General features: G+C 37.7%; 1 protein-coding gene across 1 annotated transcript in view; it reads left to right on the forward strand.

Moving 5' to 3' along the window:
- Positions 1 to 8,943: 8,943 nt before the first annotated feature.
- Positions 8,944 to 12,899, forward strand: part of igdcc4 (immunoglobulin superfamily, DCC subclass, member 4) — an 83,229-nt gene continuing 79,273 nt past the window's right edge. The window contains exon 1 of the mRNA XM_073837102.1: positions 8,944 to 9,180. Coding sequence (XP_073693203.1) covers positions 9,114 to 9,180 — 67 coding nt within the window. The 5' untranslated portion in view covers positions 8,944 to 9,113. The remainder of the gene's footprint in view (positions 9,181 to 12,899) is intronic.

Consider the following 12,899-nt stretch of genomic DNA (forward strand, 5'->3'; position numbering starts at 1 on the left):
TTTACAGAAAATGGTCAGAAAAAGAGAAAATGTCCAGTGAGCTTCAGTTCTGTGGGCAAAAAATTCCTTGTTGATGCCAGAGGTCAGAGGAAATGACAAGACTGGCTTAAGCTGATATAAAGGCAATGGTAACTTAAATAACCACTTGCTACAACTAAAGTATGCAGAAGAGCATCTCTGAATACACAACACATCAAACCTTAAAGCAAAAGGGTTACAGCAGTAGCCCTAAGTGTACTATGTATTATGTCAGAAAGCTCAAGTCATCTCAGACTGGTTTCTTGACCATGACCATGAGTTCACTATAATCAATGGCCTCCACAGTCACCAGATCTCAATCCAATACAGCACCTTTGGGATGTGGTTAAACGGGAGATTCGCATCATGAATGCTCTGGTTTTGTGGTCCAGGGTCACAAATCATGATGTTTTTGCATTTGCATTATGGAATGTAATACCCCGTCAGTAATAACCTGTACGTGGGCTTTTTTGATTACTGGCAGTTTAAGTGCCACGACACTGACAAATAAAAACTTATATATAAATAAAAATAATAAAATAACCGGAATTAGTTCAAATCTTTTGCTAATAAGATTATATAAATGTATCACTCACCCTTAACTGCGGCTTTCCACTTTATTAACTGTCTAAATGTCAAATTAAGTAAAAAAGAAAAGCCCAATGACGCTTATTATAGCTGGATCGGCCACGCGCTCACTCACAACTCTCTCGTTCACTCCGCCAACGTAAGTATGGAGTGTTTTCACGTTTCGTCAATCGGCCAAATGGCGACTCTGGACGTAAACAAGGCCACTGAATCAAAGGAAACTCGCATATTTTGCTGGTTATTGCTACTAAAAAAAGTCAATTATTGTCATGTTTTGGGCTATATTAATCGGTCGGACCGGGAAAAACATACAATAGACTGCCAAAGGTTATAACAAATCAAGGAGAAGAGTGCCAAAACTGTCTGAAAAAACAAAACGTGTTTGTGGTTGGCCAAACTGAACCAGGATTTCCCAGGCAAGAATTTTGACAACATTCGTGTTTGTTCTTATGATTTCCGGTCAGGTAGGTGACATCTTAATTATATCTTAATTAACACTGCATTTACATAGCTTTACCACCAATTACTTTTAGTTTGTCATAATTTTGCGCCCTTTTCTGCTTACTACGTCGTTCTCTATATGTTTTAGCAGCTTCCACATGTTTTTTCAGTGGTTTAGACAGCATAAATTAGCAGAACATATTCAGTAGTACATTAATTGTGCAATCCATGCTGTTGTTTACAGCAACAATCCGAGTATTGCCAATATCATATATGTTTGTGTGTGTGTGTGTGTGTGTGTGTGTGTGTGTGTGTGTGTGTGTGTGTGTGTGCCACAACTGACCAAATCGTGACATGAGTGCAAACCCTCTTGTATTCACATGACATCTCTGTTAAAGCATGGTTGACAGTTTTCATGTCTTCTTCAGGACAAAAGTGATAAAAGTGACAAAACACAGTTATTCTAAAGAGGGGAAGGGGTGACATGCCTGTCACATCCAAGTGTCTAGTTAGCAAGAAACTGGTGAAGTCAGCTGATTTCCACCTAGTGAGTTGCACACAGGAGTCAGGAATTCAAGTTTTATGTGCTGATTGTCATGCACTCACACACAGAGTTATTCTCACTCTCTTTAATATACTGTCACTAAACTACAGGTGATGTCAGTGGTCTCTGTCATTTTCTCTCCTCCGGTGGGACTGGAATCTGAGAAGACCTCATGGTCGTGATAAATGTGCATTACGGTTCAAAAGAAAAAAAGAATCACTTATGTTCACCAAGGCCACATTTATTTAATTAAAAATACATTAAAATATTGTTAGAACTTAAATAGCTGGCTAATATATTTCTGTGATGGTGAAACATTTTTTTAGCAGCCATTACTTCAGTATTCAATGTCACATGATCCTTCAAAAATTATTCTAATACAGTTGAAGTCAAAAGTGTACATACACTTTGCAGAATCTGCAAAATGTTAATTATTTGACCAACCAACCAACCACATATATATACATACATACATATACATACATATATACATATATATATATACATACATATATATACATACATATATATATATATATATATATATATATACATACATACATACATATATACATATACATACATATATAATTTTTTTTCATTTAGTACTGCCTTTCAGAAGCTACACAAGATACTTGTCTCCCAGAAGACAAAATAAGTTAAATTTACCCACATTTTCAAATGTTTTCACCCCCTGGCTCTTAATCCATTATTTTTCTTTTTGGACCATCAGTGAGCGTTTGAACCTTCTGTAATAGCTTCATATAAGTCCCTGAGTTGTCCTCAGTGTGACAAGATGGATCTTACAATCATACAGTCATTGTTAATCAAACAGTCATTCATAAATTCAACTATTAGTTTCTCTCGTGGACTATATGTAAATGTCTTTCATGTGAAATATCTTATTCAGGTCAGTACTAAATAAAAAAATAATAACATGCATTTTATATGATCCCTCTTATTTTGGTCAAATAATTAGTATTTTGCAGATTCTGCAAGGTGTGTGTAAACTTTTGACCTCAGCTGTATGCTGATTAGTCATTTTCATTATTATCGAACAGAAAATCAAAAGCATATATTTTTTACTAACTCCAAAGTTTTGAACAGTAGTATACTTGTTCATATGCCTAGGATGTTAAAGAAAACCAAAATGCAAATTTGACAGGAAGGAGAGTTATTTTTAATTTTTATAAACATTTCTATGTATGTTTCTTCTGTTGGCATCCTTTAAACCTCCTTTCCTGTCTTTTTCCCTGTAAATTCTCTGTTCTCCTTTTGCATTTGTACGTCTTCTCGTGCTCTATTTTGTGTCTTTACCTTCACCTCATCCCTTCACTCCTCATCATTTTTCTTTCTGCCTCTGTCCTTCTATTTTCCCATTCTGCCATCCTTCTCTTCCCTTAGTCCCCCCCCCCCACCACCACAATCCCTCTCCATATACCAGTTGATGAATATTCATCAGGTTAAGTCTGACTATGCTCTTCACAGTTCTTGTTAGGAGCAGTATGTTAATGACATTCAGCAGAGAGTCCAAATGTAGATAAGTGTACTCTGGGAAAAGGGTTTCCCTCCCGCAGGCTAACAACGCTTCCATTTATGGGACGTTCATGATGACACGGTGGTCAGCCGCATTGGACGGATCCCTTCTGTCTCTAACATGCAGCCATTTACAAGCATTTAAAATCCACTTTTATGCTCATTATGTTAAGAGCTCCCTCTCTTTTTGACCACTGCCCTCCTCTTCCTCACCATACAGCGACAATAGTGCCGTATTATTAGTTGAATCAATGGCATCTTTGGTCCTTCTCAAATGTGATGCATTTTTATGCAAACAAATCTTAAAGCGGATGCATTTTAGTCTATGTAGATTCATGCAACTGTAGTGGGTCTAGTATTGATGGACAGGCTATCGAGGAGGTAGAACCCCTTTGAGGGTGGATCTCCACTGAACTGTGTATATTGTTAATGGGAAGGGCTGGACACAGCCGGTTTTGTCTAATGAGTGGTTTGCCGTGAGGCTGAGACAGAACTGCTGCTGTCCCACTGCTATCAGCCATTCTCACTTTTCTTCTTGACATTAAAGGAACACTACACTTTTTTGGAAATAGGCTCATTCTCCAACTCCCCCCGAGTTAATAAGTTGCGTTTTACCATTTTGAAATCCATTCAGCCGTTCTCCTGTTCTGCCGATATCACTTTTAGCCTAGCTTAGCATAGATCATTGAATCCTATTAGACCAATAGCATCACGTTCAAAAATGACTAACGAATTTTGGTATTTGTCCTATTTAAAACTTGACTCTTCTGCAGTTATATTGTGTACTAAGACCCACGGAAAATGTAAAGATGCGATTTTCTAGGCCGATAAGATTAGGACCTACACTCCCATTCTGATGTAATAGTCAAGGAAGTTTGCTGCCGTAATATGGACGCAGCAGGCGCAGTAATATCACGCAGCGCCTGAAATTAGTTCCCAGTTAGGTAACTTCTAACGAGGAACGCTCCCTGTGCATGCAGTTGGTCACGTTGTGCTGTGTGATATTGCTGCGCTGCTTACGGCAGCAAACTTCCTTGTGGTAAATTATTATGTTATTAGGGTCGCTTCAACCTGCGGACATGATAAACATCCTGTGGCATCAGTGTTAAAGTAGCCAAATTCCGCTGGAATACCGTGGACTTGGCAACACTGGTTTTGACAGTATTGTATGTACACAAAACTTTTAAAAAACACAAAGGTATGAAAGCTTTGGAATACAGACTTTTTTGGACATAAGGTCTTTTTTTAAGCAGAAAATCTGCAGATTATTACAGAAGTGGAATCGTTTCAAAATATGAAAGTGTCCAAAAGTTATAGAAGTTTCAATTTACTGTAAAGAAAATGTACTGTACCATTTATTTTCAATTTTATATCAAATAAATATTTCACACAATTTTTTGGCAAAATTGCTATAAAAATTAAAGCCATATGTCTAAATAAATTATGTTCCAAATTTTAAGTTGATAAAAAAATTGAGTTTTCTGTGAGATTTTATTTAGGGTGTTATACTACAAACAGCCATTGGGTGCCATCCAAACTCTATTACATTTTTTTGGTGCATTTTTCTGTCACAAATGTCTCAATTTCTTTTAGTATTACTTTTATCACAAAATAACAACCAAACATGCAATCTTGAGAATCAGACCTTTCTGACAATATTTATTTTGTCAAGATTATAAAAAGTTTTGATTCTAAAAGACCATAATACATTTTCTAATGTGACACCTGAGACCACTCCACCATTTACTAGTGTAATGATTTAACCTGCGGAAACTTTATGATAATCAGTTAACACAAATGCAGACAAGCAGAGTAACACAAACAGTGAAAAGTCTTAGCGCTAGACTAAATATAGCAGTTTTGTAAGGCTCCTCAGCCAATCAGATTCGAGGACTGAAACTGTTGTATAAAATGAAATTCTCATTGTTTCTTGGAAAGCGTTTCCCATAAACATCAAATATGTTTCAACTTCTGAACGAGGAAATCTCAGTATAAATAATAACAAGAAATCGCTTGTTCCCAGGGGGATAAAGGAGGGAGAGAGCTGGATATCATTCAAGCCATCAAGAAAAATCATTCAGTCATATTTTTAGCCACAACAATAGCTCATACTAAAACTTTTTTGTGATTCCAAGAAAATAAACCAAGCAAAACCAGACATTCAATGTATTTCCACAGATTTCAGGCTGCTGTCTGGGTGCCTCCCCATTCTTACAGTATAGCCTACATACCTCTCTACTCCCTCTCTGGGCCACATGCCAGCGTATCCAAGTGGCACTGGACCACCAATTGTACCACTGAGCTTTTTGTCCTGTGCCTATGTGCCACTCCTGAGTCTCAGTAACCATGGTGTCATGCGGATTGTGCCAAGCATACATTTGGTGCCCTTACAATGGCAGAAGAGCAGAGTAGTAACTGGGCAGGGCAGTTATTTACAACACCATCATATTTGGGGACTGGCTCTCCTGGGTCACTCTAAGTATATGATGGGCCACTTTGACCTGGCTAAAGAAGCTGGAAGTGAGGCATTCATCTCCATTCTTTAAATAAAATCTAAATCTGACTGAAAAATTACAGTTCTTATTTATTTATTTCTAAAAGTGCAATCCGTGTCCTCATTCGGCGCACCCAGAACACTTCATGTCAACAAAGAATGTTTCCAAGTGGAAAAGTCTTTTCCCAGTCAAGACATATGCGTATGCATGGCAACAAAGGCCATAATTTTCTTCTTTCTAAGCAACACTTTCCTACATTTTTTTCATTTCGTATGTCATCCTTTATTTGGTCTTTCACTCACTGTATTGATTTTCTCATTCAGATTTATAGCTAAACATGGCTCGATAATTAATACCTATATGAACAATATACTAAATTCACTGGCATGTATGGTTTCAAGGGTGAAAAGTTCATCTCATTCATTCACTCTATCCTGCAATTAATAGGATGACTCAGATTGAATTCAACCTTAGGACGCTTCTTCAAAGGCATCTGATCACTTGCTGTCTTTGCATCTCTTATAGTGAGACCTAAAATGTATTATAATTCATTAGTTTAAGAATGACATACTTTTATCCGATTAGCGGTATAGAAACAGAGGCCTCACTCAGAGGGAGCTTTCAGCCATGCCAGGCGGTTTATAACCCTAAATGAGCTTTATCACCCCAAATTAACTCATTTGAGCAGATGTTCGAGATCCCAAAACAGCATATTTGTGTTTTGGGGTGTTTCTTTGTGTCTGTAACAAGCAGCCCACACTAAAAACAACAAGCACAAGCATACACACACAATCACTCCATTATGCCATGACAAAAGTGCCTTTGATGTGGTGGAAGCGGAGCAATCTAGAGTCACAACAGCACAGAGAGGCAGGAGATATTTACTGAGTGAGCGCACTCTGCTTACAGGAGCGGTGCTGTTTGGTGAGACAGCAGCTGCAGGAGGGACATCCCTGTTGTTTGATCTGTTTCAGTCCCTCTGAGGTTTGGATACGGTTACCCCCAGGAAGCCCATCGGTTTGCAGTTGGGAGTGATAAAATATCTCTGCCCATTCTGAACATGATTTGCCCAAGGCGGAATCCACATACATACACTATGAAATATTAAAGTCTGTATCGTGAAACATATTTCCATGGGTAATGAATAAATGCTTACATAATAATCTCATGGCTTTCCTCTAATCTGCTCTGTAAATAAACAAGGCTGGACCTCTTAATGTTGCCATCTGCTGAATATGATAAAATTGTTTACACCTGGTATCTTTTAGAGTTTGTTTTGTAGTATTGTGATGAATATAAATCTCTTTCTTCAGAAGAAATAGATTAGATTATTATTAAAGTGTTCTTTACACTAAGAAAAAACTATTCTTTTAAGAACTGCATGTTCACTGAACGGTTCCAAAAGTGGGTTTTGCAGCAATGCCAGAGAAAGTTGTGAATTGGCAACCACATCCAACCTTTAACCTTCATGGAACCTTTGTATTACACTAGTTTCTTCATAGTGGAAAGCCCTTCTTCTGATTATTTAAAGGGATAGTTCACTCAAAAATGAAAATTTTGTCAATAATTACTTACCCTCATGTCGTTCATCTTTGGAACACAAATTAAGATATTTTTGATGAAATCCGAGAGCTTTCTGACCCTGCATAGACAGCAACTCAACTCCCATATTCAAAGCTCAGAAAGGCAGAAGGACATAGTTAAAATACTCCATGTGACATCAGTGGTTCAACCGTAATTTTATGAAGCTATGAAAATACTTTTTGTGTACAAAAATAACTTTATTCAACAATTTCTTCTCTTTTGAGTCAGTATTCAATGCGCGTTAACGAGAGTACCCCGCTTTTCTTTGTCCACAAAAAGTGTTCTCGTAGCTTCATAAAATGAATGTTGAACCACTGATGTCACATGGACTATTTTAATGATGTCCGTATTGCCTTTATGGTCAGGGTTTTGGTTAAAAACGCGTTCCGAGGAGTAAAATACACATTTTAGTGGACTTGGCAACACTGTTTCTGGACCTTCTGTTGCTGTCTATGCAGGGAACAGAAAGCTCTCGGGTTTCATCAAAAATATCTGTGTTCTGAAGATGAACCAAGGTCTTACAGGTTTGGAACGACACGAGGCTAAGTAATTAATCACAGAACTTAAATTTTTGGGTGAACCATCCCTTTAAATATTCTCACTTAGAAAAAAAAAAACAGGTTATTTTAAGAATGTTTCATGGAAAAGTCCTTTGGTGAAATCAAAATGGTTCTTCTACTGCTGCTAAACCCTCTTTTGGAACCTTATATCTTTACTTTTCAGTGAACAGTTTTATTAAAATAACCACTTTTAGTGTGAATAACACTTTAATTAACTATAGAATTTTTTACACTATAAAGTGAATGAAAATAAAGAGTCCATGAATTAAAAAGTGAAATAAGAGTGAGAATAGATAGATGGCAAAGTCAGAAGAAGAAGAACTATTCTTTAAAATTGATGAAATGTTATGCACAGCATTCACAACCCATTCAACTTAAAAAGAGTGTGTGGATACACACTGTCAGATATATGAGTTGTTTACCTCAGTTCTGTCCCCTGCGAGCCTGTGGCTGAGCTGACCCTAGTTAGCTCTTTGTGTTCAGAGACAGCAAGGGTCCCATGCACATGGCTGTGTCAGTGGCCAGGCGGAGTGGGATCCTCAGCCTAGGAGCGCATGACACGGATGCACATGTGATCTCTCGCCCCCTCAGACACCAGGAGAGAAGAATTCTCTCTCAGCCCGTTTGAAGGTCATGGCAGAGGGTCCTGCAACCCCAACTGTGTGTGTTGCACACTAGTCTATGACTTGCATATCAATGAACATATCAAGTGAATGTTATTAATATTATTATTCAGTCACATTGAATTGTGTGTCACAGACCTATACAATTAGTGCTACAGAACTAGAACACATCTGACGGTGATAGCAATAAATCAGCACATCATATTAAACAAATTTGTCTTTTTCATCGATACTGGCGTAATACAAATCTCTAATTTAGTCAGTGTAGGTTTATTTAACATTGTTGTGTCGTGTATTTGGCGCAGCGCGTTCGCAGGTTACAGGAAACTAGCGTGGAGCCGTGTACACGGAAAGGGGGTGTGTGAGGATACTGGCAGCGATTCATGCAGCTCCAGTGGACACCTAAAGCGGGACTCACTGGTGTGTGTGCGCGCGTGTGTGTGTGTGTGTGTGTGTAAAGAGAGCTAACACACACTCTCACACACTTAACATTTGGACACAACATGGCGATGAGGCGCCGAGAGACACGACGACTCTTCCCCGACTAACACAACCACGTTATGTTTATAGGTGGGGGAAACGCGCGACAGGGAAATACGTGAAATTACGCGCAACTAATTAAACCTGAAGAGATTTTTCCCGAATTCCATTATATGCATGTAGCTGTAGCGGTCATATAAAGCACACACTGCTTTACCCCGCTGCTGGAAATCAAACGCTCTACATGGCGGTGGAGAATATCTGGTTCTTCTGTCTACTTTCTCTGGGTTACTGTGGATTATCCGTACAAGGTAATACAAGTTAAATCGAACCCCCAGTGTTTTCCCATGCAGTGGCTTTTAAGTTGTGTGTGTCTGGTAGCCTGTATGTGTGTATTTCTTTGTATCTGTCAGGATATGTGAGTAGAGGGGCTGGAGAGAGAAATCGTGCACCTTGCTTGTTGCAGCGTTTCGGAGCTTTTACTTTTTACGTTTTCCTTTTTTACATCCTTTACGCAAACAGGCATTCAAATTACGCTGAAGTACAATATTTATTTGTGAGTTCAACTTTTTGCCAGATCCCTCACTTTTGTAAACAATATAATGCGCTCATATAGAATTACGGTTTAGTTCATTTCGACGTAATAGTAAAAATACTAAAACCATAACAATGAAACAAATAGATACAATTGCATTATAGAAAGCAAGGCAGTGTTTGCTCAGAGGGGCGGATATGTAATAGGGGGGCTCTAGTTTGGGAATGTACAGGTTGATAGTCATCATGACTTACAGCAAAGTAACATTTGGTAAAAGAAATTTTGGATTCATTTAGACTGTTCTTAAAAAGTCAATGTTAGCAGTCTACATTTTACATATTACTTAAACATTACAAGAGAATATTAACTCATGTTTAACCTGTGAGTGCCCTTGAGTTAAATATAATAAAGTAATATTTAAAAATCGTTTAAAATGAACATTTATTAAAGCTGAATATTCGTCTTGAAATGAATGACGCTGAAAAAATAACTAGTTAAATTGTAGGTGACCACTTGCACGAATTATTAAACTGAATTTAATCCACTTAACTATTGTAATCTTGCGTAAACAAATACATGCATATGTAAAGGTTATAACCATAAGCTTGGGCAAAAGTAGGTTTTCTGTTGTTGTTTTTAAACGACCTGAAAGTGCCTTTTACACAGAACAAGATGACAGGGAGTTGGACAGGTCAGGTGGCAGAGAAAGCAGATTGTTTTTTATACTTCATGCTGTCTTTACACTTTTTTGGGTACTACAACTTAACTAACCATAAAATATATTTTATGCACTTTTGGTCTACATACCCTAAGTGAAAATGAAAATACAGTATATATCTATGTATATTTTGTAACTTGTGATGCCTTCGTCGTCCACTAGGGGCACTGGGTTGAAATACCCCCCACCCTCCGAAATGAACCCCCCTGAAAGGCATTGTGTAATTCGCACCCTTTTTAAAATGGTGACTTAGGTGACCGGAAAATTACTGGCACTAGCGTGTTGTGATTTTGATGTTTCTGGCTTGTTCTGATATTTACATGAAATAATTATTAGTTAGGCTTTGAGACTTTTTGTGTACAATACCCAGACTTTTGTGTAATCTTATGGAATATATTTTTCGGACTGGATAGCATGTAATGAAATTGGAGAGATCAAAGGCAGTGGGAGGTTGATGTGGCTGGTGAAGGGTGAGCGCTGTTCAGTGCAGGAGCCTCGGGCAGGAATCAGCGACTTGAATTCAGTCACAGGCGCTGGAGGAAAAAAGGGGTGGGGAGTGGTCAGGGCGATTTATCCAAAGACTATACACCTTATTTACATAACAAAGAAGAGCGCTGAAACACATGGGCACCTCCTGGCATCCAGCGATGCCCTCGTCTCACCGATGTCCGTTGGGAAGAATAAACGGCAACCACAGCGGTCAAAACACAGTGTCATCTTTGAGCTCCGTTAACGATTTTAGTGCCAGTGCTGTAGCGGATAGATTATTTACAGCGGGGCGGGACCTACCACTGATCAATAGCATTAAAAATGCGCGCAAGAGACCGCTGTGCAAAGCTTAAGGGTGGTTCTGTTAAAATAGCCTACCTGTTTTGTTTAATTGTCCATGTTTTTAAAACAATTTGTGGTTTTCTTACAGAATTGTTCTGAGTTTTTAAGATTTTTTTAAACATTGATTTTAAATTCTGTTTTCATACAACATGGTGATAGTTCTATATTTGTCTCTAATAAGATAAATGCATTGTGCTCTGCAGATTTGCATGCGAGTCCTGTAGATTATGCTTGTCTGTTTCATCAAGTAACTATCAGTTCTTTCTGTTGGCTACTGAGGATTGTTTTTGCTCCCATGTCCCAGTATTTAAAATAATAGGGGTTAATTCATACCAGCCATTTTTTTCCCTAGTCAAAAGTGCCCCAGTTTACCCAAATTCACCCCAATATAATTTCCTCATTATAATAGAGGAGAAAATTATTTTTCCTTGGAAAAACTCTAGTTAGAATAATAACCAAAGCTCTTAAAAGGGAAAGTGCCCTTCAAGATTGCTGTTAAATTATTAAGTCTTTGCAATAATGTGTTGCTGTCCCTTTTGGTTTGTGCTATATGAGGATATAAAATGGACAGAAACAATTAAATATCTAATATTGTCTATATACCTTTATATAACTGCTGAGATACACCTCTTATGAAATATCCCCTTACTAGTCGTTAATATGGTAATAGTTAAGTATATGTGACCATGGACCACAAAACCAGTCATAAGGGTCAAAGCTGAATAAATACGCTTTCCATTGATGTATGGTTTGTTAGGATAGGACAATATTTGGCAGTGATATAACATTTAATATTATAATATTTGATTTGATATAATATTTGAAAATCTGAGGGTGCAAAAAAAATCGAAATTGCATCTAAAGTTGTTTAAATGAAGTTCTTAGCAATGCATATTACTAATCAAAAAATAAGTTTTGATATATTTACAGTAGGAAATTTACAAAATATCTTCATGAAACATGATCTTTACTTAACATCCGAATGATTTTGGCGTAATTTGGACTCATACAATGTATTTTTGGCTATTGCTACAATTATACCTGAGCTACTTAAGACTGGTTTTGTGGTCCAGGGTCACATATTATATTAATATTAAATATTAAGTATTATCCTCTGTCTAGTCGGTAGAGGGTTAAATTGTGAATGCACAAAAGGAAATGCAAGCTAATATGCCTGATATACAACTACTAACAAACAGTTTTGGTTACCATTGACTTCTGTTGTACAGACAAAAAAACATTTTTCAAAATATCTTTTTTTTATCCATAGAGGAAACAAAGTCATCGTAGAATCGTTCCTGATGTGGAAAAAATTAGCTGAAAATTTTAGTGAGGTGGAAAATTAGTTCTAGTGAACTCCCAAGTTGTTTGAGGAAAAGGGTGAATACATTTCAGATTTTCTGAAAAACTTAAATCTACTCCTACGCTCTTACCTATTACTAAACGCAGTCTTCAGGGTTAAATTGAAGAGTTACAGGCATGTTGTGCAGGCTTGAGCACCTGCGGTTTATTATAGAAAAAGAAATCAGAGATGTTTTGATCATAATAGATGTTCTGTTATGGACAGGCGGTGATGTGGAGGAGTGCAGTATTTTGACAGGTGTCACCACAAGAGATGCTGTAAGAAAGTACAATAATGGGAGAAGACGGAGAGGAGTGGTCGTGTAAGTAGATCGCCTTGTTGGAGTGAGTTAAATTTTCCCTCCTGTCCACTAAGATTTGTACCCACAAATTCAGGCTGGGCTTCCCTGGGGCTGTGTGCTAGGTTCACAGAGAGGAAGAGGAAGTTTGTTATACTGTATATATGTGTGGTGTTGCGGTAAGTGCTGCTGGAGAATCATCATGAGGGTAATCCATCTCAGTTTTTTTCTCCCTTTCTATTTAGATTCATATGTTTTGCTTGTCTAACATGCCAGCGTTCTCCTAGAAAGCCATGTACAGCTGTC

The sequence above is a fragment of the Garra rufa genome, chromosome 3, assembly GCF_049309525.1.
Source record: "Garra rufa chromosome 3, GarRuf1.0, whole genome shotgun sequence".
NCBI lineage: Eukaryota > Metazoa > Chordata > Actinopteri > Cypriniformes > Cyprinidae > Garra > Garra rufa.